Source organism: Dermacentor andersoni, chromosome 6 (assembly GCF_023375885.2).
Source record: "Dermacentor andersoni chromosome 6, qqDerAnde1_hic_scaffold, whole genome shotgun sequence".
Taxonomy (NCBI): Eukaryota; Metazoa; Arthropoda; class Arachnida; order Ixodida; family Ixodidae; genus Dermacentor; species Dermacentor andersoni.
This window is the reverse complement of record NC_092819.1, coordinates 165,351,357-165,371,463: the sequence shown is the minus strand read 5'-3', so window position 1 is coordinate 165,371,463 and position 20,107 is coordinate 165,351,357. Positions and strand designations below refer to the sequence as shown.

Genomic DNA, 20,107 nt, shown 5'->3' with positions numbered 1-20,107 from the left:
CAACACAAATTATTGCTCTACCTTCCTTGAAGGCAGAGATATTGCCGCGGCAAATCAGCAACGAGTCAAAAGTCGCTGTTTTGAGAAAACGAGAAAAAAGGAATACATTCACTTTTAATCAAAAGTACAGAAATAATTTTTGCAATATCTTACAGTGAAAGTGGCTAAAAGCCACTAGGAATGTAGTGCTCTGACCACGGCCACCCAAATGCGGCAAAAACATTGTTTAGCGCCGTTCACCAATTCCCGGTGGCTTGCATCGTGCGCGCAGCAAGGTTGCCGTTCACGCGGGTCGAGCTCCACGCCGACTCGATATGACTGCAGCACGCGCACGTGATAACGATCTTTATGGCGAGACCAGATTACCGTTCGCTTTTGCCTACTGCGACGCTGCCGCTGCACACCTTGCACTTGACAAACGACATCAGTGCGTTCACGGAGTTCTACTGAGGATAGTGAAGCCTGCCTCGGCGTCGACTGGTGCGGCTGCAACACCGTTGGCACGAGTGAGCAAATCCAACATTCGCTTTGTTGCTTGTGTTGATGCAAGGACTTGAAGTTTTTTTTTTTTTTAGCATTCATCTCCCCCTGCAACAAATCCGCACGCTGCAACATTACAGTGTCATGCCAACCGTAGCCGCTGTCCGTAACGATTTAACTTAATTGTGAGCTGGCTAGGCCTACTCATCAGCATCATTTGCGGTTGGCGAGCTATTCTCAATGCTTTCTGAAGGAATGGAGCGCTTCTCACAGTTATAAGCTGATCGCTTCTTTTTGCTGAACTTGTGCTTCCTGGCGAACTTCCCCAGTGGATCGGACATAGTTGGGCACTTGTCACAAACCTACAACTGAGAATGAGACGCGCCGTCGCATCGCCTGCGGAGTGGAGCAGACGACGGGAACCTCGCGCAGCCAACCACAGCACGTGTTCTTGGTTATGTGCTGTGACCAAGATTTCAATTTCACTGGCGTACTGACGGAGTCACTTTTGGCGGGAAATTAAAGAAGGAAGGCTCCTCTTTCCAACGAGACCAAGATGGCTGCGATCGTGCGCATAGTAAAAGAGCTACGCGCCGCGATAAAAAAGTGCTGTTTCTGCACGAAATTCAGCTCGCAGCGATGTTATGAATTGATATTACGGACGAAATACTCTTCCGTGAGATTCGAAACTTGATGAATTAAAGGAATATTAGCTGTAGATATCGAAAATTTCATTTTCAAAAATTTTTTCGCAATTTTTTCGCCGCAAAGAGCCGTGTCCCCCCTTAAGAGCTTTTTCAGGCGTGCCCTTAACTCTTTCATTACCACAAGAAAATGGTAGTTTTTTATAGGTCACGGAAAAAAATATTTACTAGTACTACAAATAATATTCCAGCAGCATAGCATGTTGTGCATAATGAAATTCTCTTTCCAAAAACATACGTTGCCAAACAAAAAATTTTTAGGTAAAACAAAAATTCTAGAAAGCACCATTTTTGCTGCCAGTTGATAAAAACAATAAGAAAACGATATCTGCTAAAACATTAATATCAAACGAAATTCCGAATATACATTTCAAAGATAAATAACCGAGGCATAGTGTCTGAAAAAATAAATGCTCAGTACACCGCCATTCTTCGGATACAAAAAATAAATTAAGACCAGTTCATCGCTCATGGCACGCGGTGAAGCAGTTCCTAGATATTGTGAAGCGTAGGTGCACTCTGCATTTTCTCCACAAAATGTCTGGTATTTGTTCATCCTTGCGGTCTTCGTAATACATTTTTCAATTCCGTCTTTTCGGCATCTTCTGAGGATGGTCTGATGAGAAGTCCAGGGAACGCACTTCACGAGTTCGTCTAGAGTCATGCACCTCTTTCAGGACCAATCGCTCCCAGCATAGCTGGGCAACTACAAGATTATGCATTCAAGCATATCTGTTTGTAATTTTGCAGATTGTCTTTATCACTTCTGCTGAAAAGAGTAGAAAGAAATCCCATGCTGTTGCAAACTGTCTTGTGCTGGTCCACAGTGCTGGGCCGAGATGTGCTACAGGTGGCCTTCTTGGCGTGAACGGAAGTTTCTTTGCTGCTGATGGCAGCACATCATAACCAAGCGAAGTATACACCCTGAAGATAATCAGGAGAGCTCTCAGGTCGTGCAAGGATATTGGCAGATAAGTGCGCACAAGGAAGGAGACTGCTCAAGGCCGTAATGAAAACTCGCCGGTGAACAGTTGCGGATGTCCCATGCTGACTCAAAATGTTGTTGCCATCAGAGCTTGAATCTGCTTTGCTGTCATCTTCGGAATCATTACTAAATTGAAGTACGGGTGCAGCATAGTTTCGAGCACTACGCTTTTCTCGCGACGCAGCTGCGCGGGATGATGCCATGGGGGCCACTTTCAATAACTGCGCAGTCACACCGGCAGCATCCCTTGCCTGGATTTTACGAGAGGAGCGAAACCGACACTCTTGGAAACTAGTTGAAAATGCTAGGTCCACATGCTCGACATGCGGCGGACCTCCAGAAATGCACTTTGATGGAATAAAACGACTCGGACTTCAAACCAAAGCTAACTAGTGAACAGCTGGCGTCATTCTTGGTTAATTATCACCGCTCGGCACTGTCGGACAAAAAAGCCAGCAATATAATTTAATTCTTGACTTACTGGGAGTCATTTGATTGCAAAATTTTAATGCTAGTGCAGTGTAATAGTGAGCAACATGATTTTCTCTGAAGCGCGGCGGAAGGTGGCAGCCACGCCTCTTTTCGCTACAGCATAGGCGCATTCGTTCGCATAAAAGTCCATCAAAAATTACAACATCATCGGAGCGTGAAAATTTTAACTGATTCTGAAAGTTCAGTGCCTGTACTTACTGGATGGCGTTAAGTGGATAAAACAGCTCCAACATGCCGAAATCAGCGATCTAAAGTATTGATCACGGGGGTTCGATTTTAATATGCATGGTAACAAAAGAGTTAAAGCCATGCATTCATTTTTTTCTGACTGCCTGATTTTTCGTATGTTTTCGCAGCCCCTAGGGAGCCCGAAAAATCGAATGTTGACTGTACAACTGACCAAGAGGATGCTTCAAATGATCCATGGGGCGAATGCATGGCAGAAGGAGGATGAGAACAGAAAGGACTGATGTACTGAGGAATTAACAAGAAAGGAAGCGTGCCGCTGCCTCTTTGAAGGAGCTTGAGCTCAAGAAGACAAAGTATTAGCTGATGCTGATATGCAGCTATCCTTCATCCAAACCAAAATAAACTCTTTAAAGCAGTGAAACTCAACACTGAGATGTTGTGTTGTGAGATGTCAGGACAGTTAAGGTTGACTTCCCAGCTGCTGAGAGAGAATCTTAATTGTGACAAAGTTCAGGCCTCATACTGATGAGCTTGCTATCAGTTGATAGAAATAGCTCATATTCGAAAATATTTACTTCTGTATGCATCTCCTTTTCATTCGTATTTGGAAATGTTCGACTCGATCTGGAATGGGCTTTACCATTTTTTCCGCTGTGCATTTTACTATCACCTTCTTTCTGTTCTCTTTTTGAATAAAATAGATATTGCTCCTTACTATTCAAATTGGATTAAACCATTTTTTCTTTTTCAACATGCTTACTAGGGAGCGGCAGCATTGGGCAACATGGTGTCAGCCCATCTTGACATAAAACAAAGTTCTGGCTCATTCAGGGAATTTTGCAAAAGTGCTCAGGGAAAACCTGGAAAACTTGGGAAATTTGGAAATGTCAACTTGGTAGACACCCTGGCTGTGGTCCCGTCAAAGCTATATGTATTCCAACGGGGGAAAACGCCCGGTAATTCGAATGCGCAAGCATCTGCGACGGTTAATTCGAACATACTGCGCTCTGACAATGCTCTCAGCAGCGTGCCAAGTCACGCGTCGGCTCCTCCTCCAACCAGCAGATCTGCTGGCCAGCGCTCTATTAGGGGACGGGGGGCTAAGGGGGCTGCAGCCCAGGGCCTCACCTCGGACAGTAGGAGAAGGGGGCCCAGTTATTCTAACCTGCTTAGTATATGGAGTCATGGGCAACGAAACTTCGAGCGACATGTATGAAGCGAGAAAACCAGAACGAGCAGACGGGGCCCCCTGCCTAAGTAATAGCATGCGTTTAACCTGATCATTTGGGGAAAGCTTGTCGAGCTGCAAAAACAGGAATCCCCCGCCATCCCGGCGGGGCCCTCTTTCTTACGAAGCGAGGCGCGTTTGCTTGGAAGAGTTTTCGTGGTTTCCTGTCAGTCCGTCTGTTCAGTGCTGTCTGGAGAGGAGGGGCAAGGGGGAAACACCTAAAACATGTAATGTGGGATGAGGACCTAAATCTCCCTTGCCCTCATCACCACCACGCCACCCTCCACCTCTCAAATAGTTCCGCCGCTGTCCTTCTCATAGAAAGGACGTGCTGCAGTACCCAGCAGTGCCTCCCATTCGACTTTTCTTTACCCTGATGGTAATTTGGGCGGGGGAGGATGAGTCCGATAGCAGATGATGATGAGTCTGATGGCAGAGTCTAGGCAGGAAAGAAAAGAAGACGTCACACGTGCTTTTGTCCGCGTGCCGTGGGGCATCGAATGTTCACTGTTCGGGCTAGGGTTGTGGAAGAGTGTAGGGGGGAGTTGGAGAGCTGGACACAAAGGCCTGTCTCCAGGGCCCATTCCTGCCTAGTGGCTGCGTACCCTCGTGCGCGCTCGATGGAAAAAGTATGTCACACTGGCCGCCAAACTTTCCAGAAAGAAGTAGAAAAAGATGACTCAGAGGCGACAGAGGGCGCGTTACTTCGCCCGCGCTAGGAGTCGCCCTCTCCCCTTCGTTCTCGCGCTCGGCGTCGACGAGGTGAAAGAAAAAGCAAGAACCTCCCAGAACAGACACTTGCTCCTAGCCAATAGGAAGACGAGACCGGAACGGGAGAAGGAGTGAGTTTGTACGGAGAAGGAGGGAATTTGTACAAGGAACTGTATGCGTATGTGAACGCCTGCTTTGGCGCTAGTAACAGATGGACGCGGCGCCTGTCTATAAAAGGAAGTTGATCGCGGGCTGCGATTCAGTTCCGAGCCGCCGGTTAAACTTGCATAAGCCTGCCCGCTGAGGAGCTCCCGAGGGACGTACCACTCTCGACCAGCCAAGGACCATCCAGGCAGCGTGTGCCAGTCATCGGACTGCCACCGTTGGACACCTGCGGTCGTGTCGGACTGACGAAGTGCCCAGTGAACAATTAGCATCCATTCATGCGAAAATGCTCGGTCGGAAGCATCAAAGTGGTGTGCACCCGCCATCTCCTATCACAGCACGAGCACCGATATGCCTAATAAGTGTACTCTCAGGCCTTTGAAGCTTTTTCGGATGTGCCTGTGGTGATTTGAGCCCTTGGGGGCAGTAAAAGGCATGCATTCATATTTTCGGACTGCCCGATTTTTCAAACGTTATCGCGGCCCCTAGGGAGCCCGAAAAATCGGACGTTGACTATAATTTATAAGTAAGTGTGAATAAATCTTGTGCAACTTCCCACTCATGTGTTAGATCCGTGCACATGTACCACTGCAGGTAAGTCCTCCATTCAATTAGCTTCCTTTAATTCGAACAAATTTTCGGGCCCCTTCGAGTTCGAATTATCGAGATTCGACTGTACTTTTGCTCATGTATGCTGCTTTAAAATTGCACTGACAAGGAGCTATGGCAGTTAATACAGCTTGCCGTGAGGGCTGCGTGTCACAGGCCCAAGCTCGAGTTGGTGTAGGCTCACATGAAGTGTGTTTGATCATTCACTTGTGATGCTCGGTGGCACTCAGCGTGTCCATGTTTTCCTGCCTACTTGCTGACAGTGTGTTGCTTTTCCTTTTTTTTTCAGTTACCTCCATGCCAAGAACATCATTCATAGAGACCTTAAATCAAACAGTATCCTTTCCTGTGTTTTGCAAAGTATTGAGGAAAGAGAAAACCCACTTCCCCATGGTTTATCCCCATCGAAAAGCTTCACTTTGAGATACGTAGATGGAACAAATAGGTAGCTCATGCTGCAACAATACAACAGTATGGCTGCTCACTTAATTTCTCTCAGTTAATCTATGAACTCTTTATTCATAACTAAATCTATATCAGTGTTCTGCATGCAGGATGATTAGGGGTATGCGAATAGAGATTTTTAAAACCAAATTGAATATGAATCGAATAGTGCTAGAAGCAAATCGAATTGAATTGAATATCAAATAATTTTCGAATTATGAACAGCCTTTATCACAATTAATAAACAATGTTCACATCCTAGTATGTTTTAAGTTGGCAGTCAAGTTTCTGTCATTACATAGTACATTATGAAGCATTGTTTATTAAAAGTACAAATGAAGTATTGGGAACAAACAAGCAGTTTCTTCACATGCACAGAACTCTTCAGGAGTGCGAATGTTCACTGTATTGCCTGTAAAGTATAGCTACCTAAGTGATGTAGCCTGCTCCACTCAACAAGTTCTCATGTTTTATGTCTATACAGTAGAACCGCATTAATACAATCCCCTCACGTACAATTTCCCAGCACCATGATTCGCAATTGAAAACACAAAAGAATGACCCAACAGAGTTACGCTTGCTTTTTACCGGTTAATGCGTTCCCGGAAAACACAACCTTTCGGCACCAATGTTCAATACATCACCAAACTGCGATCGTATCTTGCGTTTTCCGGCCACTCGATCCCATGTAAACAAGAAAATGCTTGAGGTGCACACAATCGAGAACAGTAGCCACCGGCCACGGCAGCTTCACTACAATACACCCCCACCCATCTCATGGGAAAATGCTGGCACGCACTCAGTTTCTTATTCCAGTACCAGTAAATCTCCTCCTGGGTCGTCATACGCTGCATTTACAGCTATCACTGCTCACCCTATTGCAATACCGTGCTGCAGGCGGCGTGATGTGTGCATCTTGTTTAGCTACGGCGGTATCTGACGCCATCCACTAGGTTGATTTCATTTAGTTTTCCTGTTGCCTAAAACACTGCACATAGGAAAACAACAAAACGTGTCTCAGGCTGCCGAAGCCCTGCCAGCTTGACACGCGTCGGCATGTCTTGCCTGGTGCTACAACGATGCACGCAGCACTTTGCATTTCGTCAATGTCAGCTACAACTACAGTTGAGCCTGTCAGATTTTTAACAACTTCGGATTTTACATTTTCCTGTTTAGTATGTTTTTTTTTCGTTTTCAAGACAAATGAACGAGGTTCTACTGTACTGTACTTGCGGGGTTGAAAATTTACCATATATTTTGCTCCAACTTTTCATAATTGAGCACAGTTGACACTTTGAAATATTTGAGAAGTATTCAAAAAATATTCGCATTTACATATAGGGACAATTTAATTCGAGGACCAAATCCAATAGGACACTATTTGATTCATTATTAGAAAGTTTTGAATATATTGCACACCCCTAAGGGCGATAGGTTGCACTATGCTGACATAATTTCAGATGCAATGAATGAGTTTTTACTGTTATCTGTGCGTTCTGAATCACAACTTAGATGCATGGTCTTGCAGATAATACGGTGGTCCGCTGCTATTGTTTTATGGTTCAAGTACACTTGCCAACAAGAATTATTCAAGGTACGGAAACTGACAATAACCTTTGAAAATCGGGTGGGCTGTGTGGTGCATGATTAAGGTATGCGATACATCTTGCATGTACTGGGCACTAGGGTACAGGAATGACATGACCGATTACCGTATAGACTCGTGTAAGGGCCATACTTTTTCTTTCACAATTTGGCAAGGTGCAGCCCTTGCACGGCACCGAACGTGCAATAAGCAGGTCAACGCGGAAGTGCACAGTGTGCAAGGCATCGGCGCACCACCAAACGTGATTGCTTTTCCGTTGGAGATATTCTTTCCAAATTTTGGGCTGCCAAGTTGCGGGTTCAGTCCTTACACACGTGTGGCATCTCTACGCTACAGTCAACTTTCATTAATTCAATCTTGATGGGACGGACGAAATTGGTCGAGTTATCCAGAAGATAGAATTAAACTAGATGCAGAAGAAATGTCAAAACATACTGCTGATTCATTTGGCAGTACTTGCCTTATTCTAAACACCCCCAAATCAAATGCGCGCCCACTTTCTGTGTGTCTGAAATAGAAAACTGTCATTGACAGTTTGACTTCAAATGGCATTGAAGCTCCTAAACAAAGCAGCATGAAAAATTGGCAAGGGTCTAATACTGGATGCATTGCACATTGGCGGCTGTATTTCTAAAGTCAGCTTAAAATGCGGTAAAGCATACGAACACTGCAAAGGCGGCTTTAATTTCGTGTCCCAGTGCACTAGGTTCAGGCACATTGCAGCCCAATTTTTCGGAAAGAAAAGTAAAAATAAAAGCTTCACATTAGAATCGGGTAAATGCCATGATCAGACAATTGCAAGCTCCAATTATTGCTTAGAAAACCTTCTAGGCCAGGTCGAAAATGAGCGTTTTCGACTGGAGATGATGTGTTGAATGCATTCATTGTCCCCTAAGCTCCACCAAGATAGATTGTGTCTAAAGGGCTCCCTATTGGGGCCACCATATGGGTCAGGCGTATGCATGCTGTCTGGTCACGTTAGAATTAATCCAACTAAAGCCAATTTTATGATCAAAATAACGAGCTCTGGCGCACAGAACTGCATGGGCATCCGCTCAGACCTCTGGTCGTTTGAATTGAACTAACTGTAGTGAAATTAATGGAAGCCCACTTTACATGACTTACTTTTATTCACACATTGCAAAGCTTACATGCTTAAGTTATGTTACAGCTAGTGGTGTTCTTAAGGTACAATTTTCCAGTCGTGCTCACTCCCTATTTGTAGTGGGCCCTTTTGTTTTGCAAAGCCTGTATGAGCACTGGGATAAAAAAATTACCCCCCTTACTGGTGTTGCCCAGAACTGCCCTGTGCCACTCAGGCCCTGTGCACTCATAGGTGGTTAGGGCTCCTGCACTTACCTCAATCTCCTGTGCTTGTGCTCCTTATAGATACGGATACATTTGGTCATGGTCAAAGGGGTTAGGCGAGGATTGCCATCCCTCTGTCTTTGAGCCCGAGTCTTTTCATGCAATTTCTGGACCCTATGTGTCAAACGCAGGGAAGTCATAGCCAAGCAACCGTCAAATTTCTACAAATTATACACTTGCGAGCCTTATAACTCCAGCTGAGCCCCAGTTTGAGTTTGGTTTGTTATACCTACTATGGCAAAGTGAGCTCTCTCAAACGTGACCATTCCAGCTGAAATTGACAAATGTACTGCCAAGCTACACCTCTGTAAATGCCCTGTGCAAGGCTAAATTTAGCTCCAAGTACATCGTGTGCACAGATTGTGCCCTTGTCGCAATCTGCACACGTGACACCTGCGTGAGTGAGTGATGGCTCCTTTCCTCTACGCAATGATGCCAAGGTGGTTAGTACTGCACTTGAACCTCATTATAACGAAACAGGATATAATAAAATAATAGATATAACAAAGTAAATACAGTTCCCCTTGAAATCCCCATAGAGATCTATGTATTTTAAACGTCGTTTTAACGAAGTAAGATGGTTCGGCCAGTGGATGTAACTAACTAGATTCGTCTCCCAAACCAAATGTATCCACCATGACACACCCGGCATATCGCTTTCCGCTGGGTTTTGCCCTCATTTGACATGGCAGTTCAGAATTCCTGGATCATATGTGCCGTCGAGCAGCACTGGCTCATCTCACAGCCGCATGTGCAAGCAGCACTTAATTTCTCTTATCGCACCTCTATTTCACTGTGGCACGTAGCTGGTGAAGCTAGGCACACCTTTAAGATTGCAGTCTCGGAGGCCACGCCTGGCTGTACCGCACCACATATCGATGATGATAATCGTGCATGACGTGCTGAAGACCAGTGCCTCTAATTCACTCACTGTGCATGCCGCGTTATGCTGACGCAGCTAGGTGTCACCTCCGAGATTGCTTGAAACCGGCACAGCCGAAGCCCAGCCGAGGTGCTCACACAGCAGAGCTGTGAGAAAGGAGCAGATGAAACATTTTTATGCGTTGCATATTGCAATCACTCAGTTCAGCCCTTGGGCGCGGCCGGGCAGCCACCATTGACCTTTAGCGCAGCCACGTGACGTGACGTCACGACAGCCGGAGGAAAAGCTGGGCCCCAACACAATATGCAACGCATTCTTGGCTTAACCAAGCTAAGCCTGGCGATTTTTCTCTCGTGGGCCGTATGTGTCCGCCCATGTAGGTATACATCTGTGTTTCTGGCGTGGTACCAACCTCTGTTGGCCGTATACTTTGACAGGTTTCACAACAATAATATGAGTGAGCCAAGTAGAAGGCGGAAGTGGAAGACCATCTCATTGGAGCATAAGGATGCCATCGCGTTGAAAGTTGTGCATACCATTCGGCATATACTGGGGTAAATGTAAATAATTGGTATAATGAAGTAAGGGATATGTAGGAACAGAAGGCCCGCAAAGAATTGCCATATATTAAACAGATGACTGCATCGATGTCTTGGCTACCATCGTTGAGCTTGTACGCCTGATGGCGCTAGTCCAGTCTCTTCTACCGTGGGGCTCTACGAGTACTGACCACTACATAGAACCCCCCTAGTGATGAAGGCTCTGCCGTTGAGCGGTTTAAGTTTTGGAGCTGGCACTGCCATTGTCTAGATGAGCTGGCTTCAAGCGGTAGATAGAAATTGTCTCTTCGCGTCCGTTGACAAGAAGTGTGAAAAACTTGGCGTCACACTTGAGGACTTTGAAGGGACCATCGTAAGGAGCTTGTAAAGGAGAGTGAGTAGCATCGTGACAGATGAATACGTGACTGCTATGAAGATGGGCTCATCAACATTTCTGTGGTCGTTACGAAGCGCTGGTGGTATAACAGTGGCCGTTGTAATGCGAAGGTGGTCGGTATAGGATTGTAGGTCAGCCACTGACGGTTCAGAGGCAAAGAACTCACCAGGTACACAAAGTGTCATGCCGATGACGAGTTCTGCTGAGGAAAACTGTACATCTGCTTTCAGAGCTGTGCAAAGACCTACCGTATTTACTCCCACAATGATTGCACTCGTAATGATTGCACCCCTGAATTCTGTCGTCAAAATTCTATTTTTTGTTTCCTTTGTAATGATCGCACCCCGAACTTGCCGCACTGATATGTCGTGTGGCAAGTCTAGCTAATAATGATAGCGCTTACCATCTTTCGAATGCTACGCGAATGACCCTTCAAGACAAACCAAGCGGTCTGCATGCACCAAACATCCTTAAGCAGATGCCCCATTTCATTACTTTCATCACTTTCTGCACTTCCATGACAAAAAGAGGTACAACCAAATTTGCCTTTATTATGTGTAGGCTTTATAATGGTTGTGGTCAACAACAAAAAAGGCGCCTTTCGATTCTTCTCATCTGAACTCGCGGGCACGCAACAAATCGCGAGCGGCAACAATAGTAGCCACGTTTACACTGATACGTTAGAGTGTACCCAATTCATTCGCCGACGCTTGTAACGCAGCTAAGATATCCGCCCACCCTTAGCGGAAACGTGCCATATTAGAATAGTAGTGAAGACAGATGCCGTAGTTTCCGTAGCATGCCGGCCGTGTGTTTCTATGTCACTGGCAGCTAAGCGCGCCCATCTGTTTCTGTCCCCTCAAAGTGTACATGGCTACGTTATTGCTGCAAACTTCCCGATATTAACGATATTATTTATTATTGATGTGGAAGAAACTGTTTCAATGCACGTAATGTACTCACGAGAAGAAAAAAAATCGCGTTCGGTGTGCTCGGCTTGCTCTGCTGGCCGCCATTTTTGTTTTGGTGTCCCGCACTACATACAGCGGCAGCCGCCTATTTGTTGACCTGTTGTCATCCCACAGCAAACGCGGGATGAAAAAAAAATTGGTTTTTCTTCTCGCAGGAAATTTAACCCACATAATGATCGCACCCCTGAATTTGTGTCAATTTTTTTTACAAAACAGTGCGATCATTATGCGAGTAAATACGGTAGTAGAACCAAAGACAGGTGCTCTGTCTATGGAATCATGGAGTCATGTGCACGAAGTGGTGCTTTCAGTTGGCGATGGAAGTGTTCTACCACGGCATTGGAACTTGTGTGCGTTTCACCCATAAGACGGGAGAGAGCTTGAAAGAGGGACGAGTCAAATTGTCTTCCTCTGTCGTTATTGTGTGTGGTACGCCGTAACGAGAAGTCCAGGTATTTAACCCTTTGTGGGTCCAAATATTTTGAAAAAAGAACTTTCCCAGGTGGTCAAATTACTTTATTGCGGATCTTGAATGCACAAAATGTATAAAGTCGGGAATAAATAGTAAAAAAAAAAATTTGGAACAGTATTTTGGTGTCGGCATCACTCAGAACTGCAAAATGTTCAGTAGTATTTCAGAGTGTGGTGCTCCTTGAAACGCGGGTCTACGCACAGTGCCTTATCACAGTCTGCACTCCTAAAACGTGTGTCTGTTCTCTTGGAGCGGCGAGTTGTGTTGGCACACACATGACATCTCTGCGTGCGGCTGCCTTGGGCAGAGGTCTGAGGCACCCTCTCATGTAAGCGCATTGCCGCAGAGAGCGAGACTACCTTGTGAGCGGCGGTGATAAACAAGCTAAGAGCAGCGCCAATCAAGTTAGAAATCAACTTCCGCCATCCCTGCAAGAGAGTGCCGATAAAGAGAAAAATCACGTTTCGCGCGCCTCCGTTGCGATCACACGGCGGAACCGAAACCGCAAAAGCGCGTTGCCACTGAGAGCGAGAATACCTCACGAGCGGCGGTGATAAACCAGCCAAGAGCAGTGGCAATAAAGGTAGAAATCAACTTCTGCCGCCCCTCCAAGGGAGTGCCGACAAAGAGAAAAATCACGTTTCGCGCGCCTCCGTTGCGATCACGCGGTGCAACTGAAACTGCAAAAGGGGTGTTGCTGTAGTCTGCACGACGCGCTGAAGCTAGAAATCAGTTCTGTTTATCTCCGCAAGAAGGTAGCACAAATTTCAAATGCTTCTTGTAAGTCCTAAGAGGTGGCAGCACCTCCCAGTGAGCTTGTATCATCCTTATGGCACAAAATTTCAAACGGAGGGTCGAAACCGTGCCTGTACGGCAAAGACCTTGTGGGACAGAAAACCGCCACCTTACATATACAGCAAAAACCTTCAAAGGGTTAAGATGGCCTGGGCTATGGGCTCTGCAGTAATGTGAGAGAGTGGCTTGCTTCAGGCCAGCATGTGAAGTAATCTATACAAGTGAGTATGTATCGTTTGTTCGAGGAGGTAGTAGCGGACCAACGATATCGATATGAACTTGGCCGAAACGAACGTCTGGTGGTAGGAAATGACCAGGTCCGCTCATAGCATATAGACTGACCTTGGCGCGCTGGCACTGTATGCGTACCCAAGTCCAGCAACGGACGTCAGCGTTCATATGTGACCACAGATAGCGGGAAGTGACTAGACCATGTACTCCAGGGTGCGATAAGGAGTGTAGTGCGTCAAAAACTTGCTGCCGAAATTATTGTGGAACATACAGTTGAAAATGACCCGTAGACATGTCACATATCACTGTGATGTTGTAGCCAGGCAGTAAGATCTCTTCGAATCGCAGAGGATCGTTGGAAGTCTGGAGTGCTTGAAGTTCACGGTCTATGCGTTGAGCGGTAGTGAGGCGGACGAAGTCAATGCCAGAGCAATTTACTTGGCTTGCATTTATATGAATCCGTGACAAAGCGTCAGCGACGGGATTATCTGATATGCCAAATATCTGACATAACTGATATGCCAAATATTAGTAGTGAATTCGGAGATATATGCAAGCTGGTGAATTTCGTGGGGAGTGCGCAGGAACTGTTGGAGGTAATGGCACAAATTAGCTGTTTGTGGTTGGTGAGAACTGACGCCCTTCGAGATTGTGATGGAAGCGGCGTGCTGCGAGGTAGAGCCCTAGCGATTCATGACCGAAAGTACTGTAGCGGGTTTCTTGCGGTATCAGCTTCCTTGAAAAGGAAGATATGGGCTGCCATGTCTTGCCAACCAGTTGTTGAAACACAGCGCCAACAGCTATGTCAGAGGCGTCTACCATAATGGACATTGGAGCATCTGGTTTGGGGTTCTCAACTGTGCTCTTGGGACAAAGGAACGACAGCACAGTAGTGCAAACAATTACAAGGGCATTTATTGCACCTTTCATAGGTCAATGCCTGCTAGCCGAGTTGCTATCCACAAAACATGCCGATGGGCGCGCGACAAATCTAGAAGTCCGACTCACCGCGACCAGATAACGAGCGAATATGTTTGCCCCATGCTGGATCCCAACGCCTGGTCGTTCACGCATACGGTCACGCGAACGGTGGCGCGTTCGAAGGAGGCCCCGCGAGACGGTCTCGCAGAAGCATGGATCGGCGCACGTGCGGCACGTCCGTGCTGCTTGCCGTCCCCGACCCAAAGAGGAAGCGCCTTGTCTTACCCGCACCCAAGTAACCCTGCCGTGAGGTGGCGCTAGCAGCGCCACACTTGCGCCATCTCTCGCACTGCGCTTCAACCACTCCGACCGCCGCGGGCACCAGGTCACGCGGCGAAGCCGCACTGCAGGAGACAGGAGCTATGTGGGAAAACAAGATATCAGGGGACACGTGAGAGTCACGCATCCCCACATCCCCCCAACCTTAAATCACTACATATTCCGGCGAAACATGTCACACGGTCTAACATCAATGCGTGCTTCGCGAACAAGATAGTACATCTCCATAACATGCGAGCAGACATTGTCCTTGGGGTACACTGCTGGCGTCCACTGGTCACAGCAGCAGCTCTGCAGACTCGACGGCACGATCCCAGGCCAGGACTTCGAAAACGGCGACGCAATAGTCGGCCCGAGCAAGCGTCGCTCGCGCCGACGCGCCCTGCTGGCGAGCCGCAGTAGCTGTCGGTGACCGCCGGCTTTTTTCTCCGACGCCGAGGGTTGCGAGCTGGATACAGGCAACCGCCAAGTCGCTGCGCCATACTGGCCACAGCATCACCATCGCCCGGAATGCCTCGATCCTAGTCCGGGGCAGCAGCGCAGACGATGTGCGGGTGACAGCAAACCAGGGTGACTCCAATCATGTTGCGTACACTCAACACACTCGGCAAGCGCTAAAGTAGTGCAAGGGAGAGGAATTCTGCATGCGCATCGCCCACGTGGTACGATGTTCAACTCGGCTAGCAAAAGGTCGGGCGGCTACTCAGATACTAAGTTCACATGAACGAAACTTGCTTCCTTGAGTCGAACGAGTGATCTCAATTCGTGCAAGGCTAACTAGAATGAGGGAAGCAAAGTGCAACACTTCAACGCCACGGTCCACCAGGTTGTGTCCCTCCATGTGCGACAGGCAGCTTCGTGAAGCCTTAGCCCTAAGGCGTTGCTACCCTGACAACAACCGGCATCCAAAAAAGAACACACAAAATGGACGCAAAGCAGGCAGCCTCAAGGAGATGTCAGCTATGGTAGGTGGTCCTACCCCGCTCAGCGTGCACAGCATGCAAGTTGACGGCGCCCACCGTCCCAGACTGTGTCGTAGCGCCCAGCACCAGGCCGCAATAGCAGTCAGCCCGTAGTGGCACCCGTGGCCCATGGCCACCCGGCTTCCAAAGCCGCGACTTTATCAGAGTCAAAGTGATAGAAGAAGCTATTTACATAAGAAATTCGGACCACCCACAAGGCTTCCGTGCTCACTCGCTTTAAGCTTGCCAATGCTCTGCGGGCGCTAAGCCTCGCTCTGCCAGGATGCAGACCATGTGGCTCTCGTACCGGCGAATGTCATTTTAAAAAAACACTTGTGAAAAGGCTTAGCATGTTCACATGTTCAAACACACTACAGCCACCGTCGCCTCGCTCAAGAAAGCACGCCACCAACGCTAGCGATCAAAATCCACGCTAGCCCTACGCTTCGGTTCAAACAAAGGTCTCGAACGAAGCAAAACTGTTAAAACTATCGTCCGATGCCCCAAGAGGTCCAGGTTGGGCATCCAGATGTAGGGTGCTCAACCGTGCTCTTGGGACAAAGGAACGACAACACAGTAGTGAAAACAATCACAAGGGCATTTATTGCACCTTTCATAGATCAGTGCCTGCTAGCCGAGTTGCTATCTCCAAAACATGCCGATGGGCGCGCGACAAATCTAGAAGTCCGACTCACCGCGACCGGATAACGAGCGAATATGTTCGCCCCATGCTGGATCCCAACGCCTGGTCGTTCGCGCGTACGGTCATGCGAACGGTGGCGCGTTCGAAGGAGGCCCCGTGAGACAGTCTCGCAGAAGCATAGATCGGCTAACGCATGACACGTCCGCACTGCTTGCTGTCCCCAACCCAAAGGGAAATGCCTTGTCTTTCCCGTACCCAAGTAACCCCGCCGTGAGGTGGCGCTAGCAGTGCAACACTCGCGCCATCTCTCACACTGCGCTTCAACCACTCCGACCGCCGTGGGCGCCAAGCCACGCAGCGAAGCCGCACTGCAGCAGACGGGAGCTATGCGGGAAAACAAGATGGGGGACGCGTGAGAGTCATGCATCCCCACAGGTTGCAGGTGTGGCAGTAGAGTAGTGGTAGCAAGGGCGCTCTTGGCAGAGATAAAAGCAGATTCAGCAGTCTTAGTCTGCAATATAGGCTTGCTAGCTCATGGTGTGCCAGAGAGTAGAATGTGCAGAGGCTGCAAAATTGAAGCACAACGAGGAATGAAACAGCGATAGTAATTGATGAAGCCCAGAAATGCCCGTTATTGCTTGGTGGAAGACGGACGTGGGAAATTTTTAATGGCTTGGACACGGGATGGGACGGGTTGGAAGCCATGCTCGTCTACTCGATAACCTAGGAAATCGAGAGAAGCAATGCCAAACTCACTCTTCGAAATGTTTACAACCAGACCGTATTGACGGAGGCGTTCAAACACCTTGCGTAGGTCAGATTCGTGTTCCACAGCAGAACGACTGAAGACAAGAATGTCGTCTAATTAGACGAAGCAACAAGCCAAACCATGGAGTACTTGATCGACGAACCACTGAAATGTTTGAGTGGCATTACGGAGGCTGAATGGCATGTGCACGTATTCAAACATGCCAAAAGGGGTAATGATTGCGCTTTTAAAAATGTTGAAAGGCTCGACAGGAATCTGATGGTAAGCTTTTACTAGATCCCCTTTGCTAAATATGCAGCACCCATGAAGTGATGCGATGAAATCGTGAATGTGAGGTATAGGGTACCTATCAGGAATCGTCACTGTTTAAGGCATAGTAATCGCCACGTGGTAGCCGATCACCTGTCTTCTTGGGCACCATATGTAAAGCTGATGACCAAGGGCTAGTTGGCACTATTCGACGATCTGGCAAGGGTGGTTCGAACAGCTCTGGAAATTCCACCAGGATGGTGAACCACGTTTTCGGTACCTGGGTGTGTATTTGTACGAGATGCAAAGGTGGTGCAGACGTGGTGATACCTTCTACAGACAGGTTTGTTGAGGAGTCAAGAAGGCTGCAGTTGCGAAGGTTGATGAGAAGGTTAAACTTCCACAGAAGATCAGCGCCGATGATCGGCACGTGGACGTCAGCGACAGTGAATAGCCATCAAAAAGGGCGGTGCAGTCCAAGGTCAAGAGTGACAGATTTCTGACCGTACGTTTTAATGTTGGAACCGTTGATGGCAGTGAGAAAAGATGTGTCATGGCGATGTCTTCTGCGGTCTAGAAAAGCAGGGGGAATGACACAAATTTCCACACCAGTGTCTACAAGATAGCGAACTTTCGTGACACGGTCGGTGACTGAGAAAAGACGGCTTGATGTAACTTGACTTGATGATCAGTGACTGGCCCGACCATTTCCCAGAAAGTTTCAAGGTGGACGGCACTGCCGTGCGCGAGTGCCATATCTTGTGTGATACCAACAAATAAAGGGTGAGCAGTGCTCCACCTGCTCCATGTCACCATGGCGTGCATTTCAAATTTGATTTTGGATGTTCACATAGACATCACTACTTCAGATTCTGGCACCTACGACGCGCCAAATGCATTTGTTCTCAGCGAGCTGCAGTGCGCTCAGCCAGCGGACTCGCCGTGGCACCCCATGGCATTCGTGGTATCTACGTAACAGACCACTGCTACCTGCAACTGTAGTGCGTATGTGCAGCATTTGCTTTGTGTGCAACAGGGCTTGAGTACATGCTCACACTCGTGTGCTCCACTCTGGCTGTGCTACAGGGTGCACATTGGCTTTGTCCTGCACCAGCTTGACGAATGGATAGTAGCCATCCAACTTGCACATTTTGAGGTGCCATCAATAGCTCAATACGGAGCGAAGTCTGCCAAGCATCCAACCAGGGGTGACCAGGAACGAGCACGCGCTGGCAAACATGCGTGGGGTCTGACCTCATGCTTTGCGTGATTTGAGGCTAGTTGAGTGTTCAAAACAAGTAAAAATTATTGAGACCCAATGCCTACAACACCGATAAGCAGGGTGGCCAAATTCCTGCGCGTGCCGCCGAGGCTGAGCAGACGATAGTCGGCTTCTTCCGGAAGCACATAATTCTTATCGAAATTCGAAAGCACATTTTCGTTTACTTCATGCTGTTTATTTAACTGCGTCAACAGATATACACAAAAGCAGTAGGAGTAAGCGCACTGATCCAAACACCCTTCTTGATTGATGTGAGGTATTGGCCAGTAGCAGCTGCATATGGAAATCTGCTATGGTATGAAATAAAGTGAGCGGAAAAGAGCGAGGTGAAGGCTTCTGTGGAAAAAAGAGCAAAAGAGTGACTTCACGCTCAGCTTGCAAGCTCCACATGCCGCAAACGACTGCAAAATTTGGCTGAGATGTTCACGGCAGCATATGCATATGTTGTCCGTGGACTGTGTTTTTTCACCAAGCGCGAGTGGTGGTTGAGGACCCCTTTAAGGACCAGGTTGCCAACGTGTTTTACCTCCTCAGAAGTTTGCTTCTGCTGTGTGCTCTGCTCTGCCAAAAGCACAACTGAGCACCAAGACAAGACTAGGCTCATCCATGGCATTGCCAGAAAAGGCAAAGTACCGTAGACGAGCTGAACTCGTCATTGGCCACATTGACCAGAAAAACATAGATGAATAGGCATGGAAGGGGTTAAAACATCATTCAGAGGAATTATCGTGCCATTCCTGTATTTTAGAGAGATTGTGACAATTTATGGTGTACCAGAGAGCGACAAGGGGCAGCAGCGAAAAAGCCTTTATAAAGATATGAAAAAGATACCTAGAAACTTACAAAGGCATAAATCTACAACTACACGTGAAAGTCAGCCTAAACAAACAAAACACAGTCCACAACTCCGGACTCAGGAAATTGAAAAACACATTCTGACCGTCCCTCAACATGTCATTGCTGATGGCACCTTAGTATTGGTAGGCCTTCGTAGCGTACAACGGAGCTGTAGGTGATGAGCCAGGTCACCAGGCTCTGCTTGCTGATGACCGTGGTGTCACCGGTAGCGGCAGGTAAGCAGGTGGACGCTGGAACAGTGCCTCTCCTCATCAGAGCAGGTGCCTTCTCGATGAGCTGGTGGAAGGTCCAGGGTTACATCGGCTCTGCAGCCTCTTCGTTTTCTTCCCTTTTGCCATGCATAACTTCATTTCCTGTCTCCCTGCTTCTGTTCCTTTATAGCAGTACTTACACTCATGGCATTGTTTTGTAGAGAGAGACATTGGAAGCATTAGATGTGGTGGTACACAATGCAGCCATCAGCAAAAATGCTGTATCTTAAGTTGAACATAGAGGGACAAGTCATTTATGTAGATAAGAAGACGCTTAATGCAGTACCTTAGAGGAACATTTAAGAGTAGTTGGAATGTTGGGGAATTGTGGGAGCTTCCAAAGGGTGAACTGCTACCAATTGGTTCAAAATTTGTGAATTCATTTGAAAATATGTTGGCCTTAGTTAAGGTGCAATAGCTTGAGCAAAAGGCAACAGTGAGGAACTTTGTCAACAGCCACCTCAGTAGAGATGTAAAGCATCGACGGGTGTGTTTCTGTCAAGATATGAGTGACTGTCTGCAAGAAAAGAGCAAGCAGGATTTTGCAGTAACTGCCACGATAGA

General features: G+C 47.5%; 1 protein-coding gene across 2 annotated transcripts in view; it reads left to right on the top strand.

Moving 5' to 3' along the window:
- Positions 1-20,107, top strand: part of Raf (Raf oncogene) — a 167,697-nt gene that overhangs the window by 101,299 nt on the left and 46,291 nt on the right. For both annotated transcript variants that reach the window (XM_050172267.3, XM_050172266.3), the window contains one exon: positions 5,853-5,899. In XM_050172267.3, the coding sequence (XP_050028224.1) occupies positions 5,853-5,899 (47 nt within the window). The remainder of the gene's footprint in view (positions 1-5,852; positions 5,900-20,107) is intronic.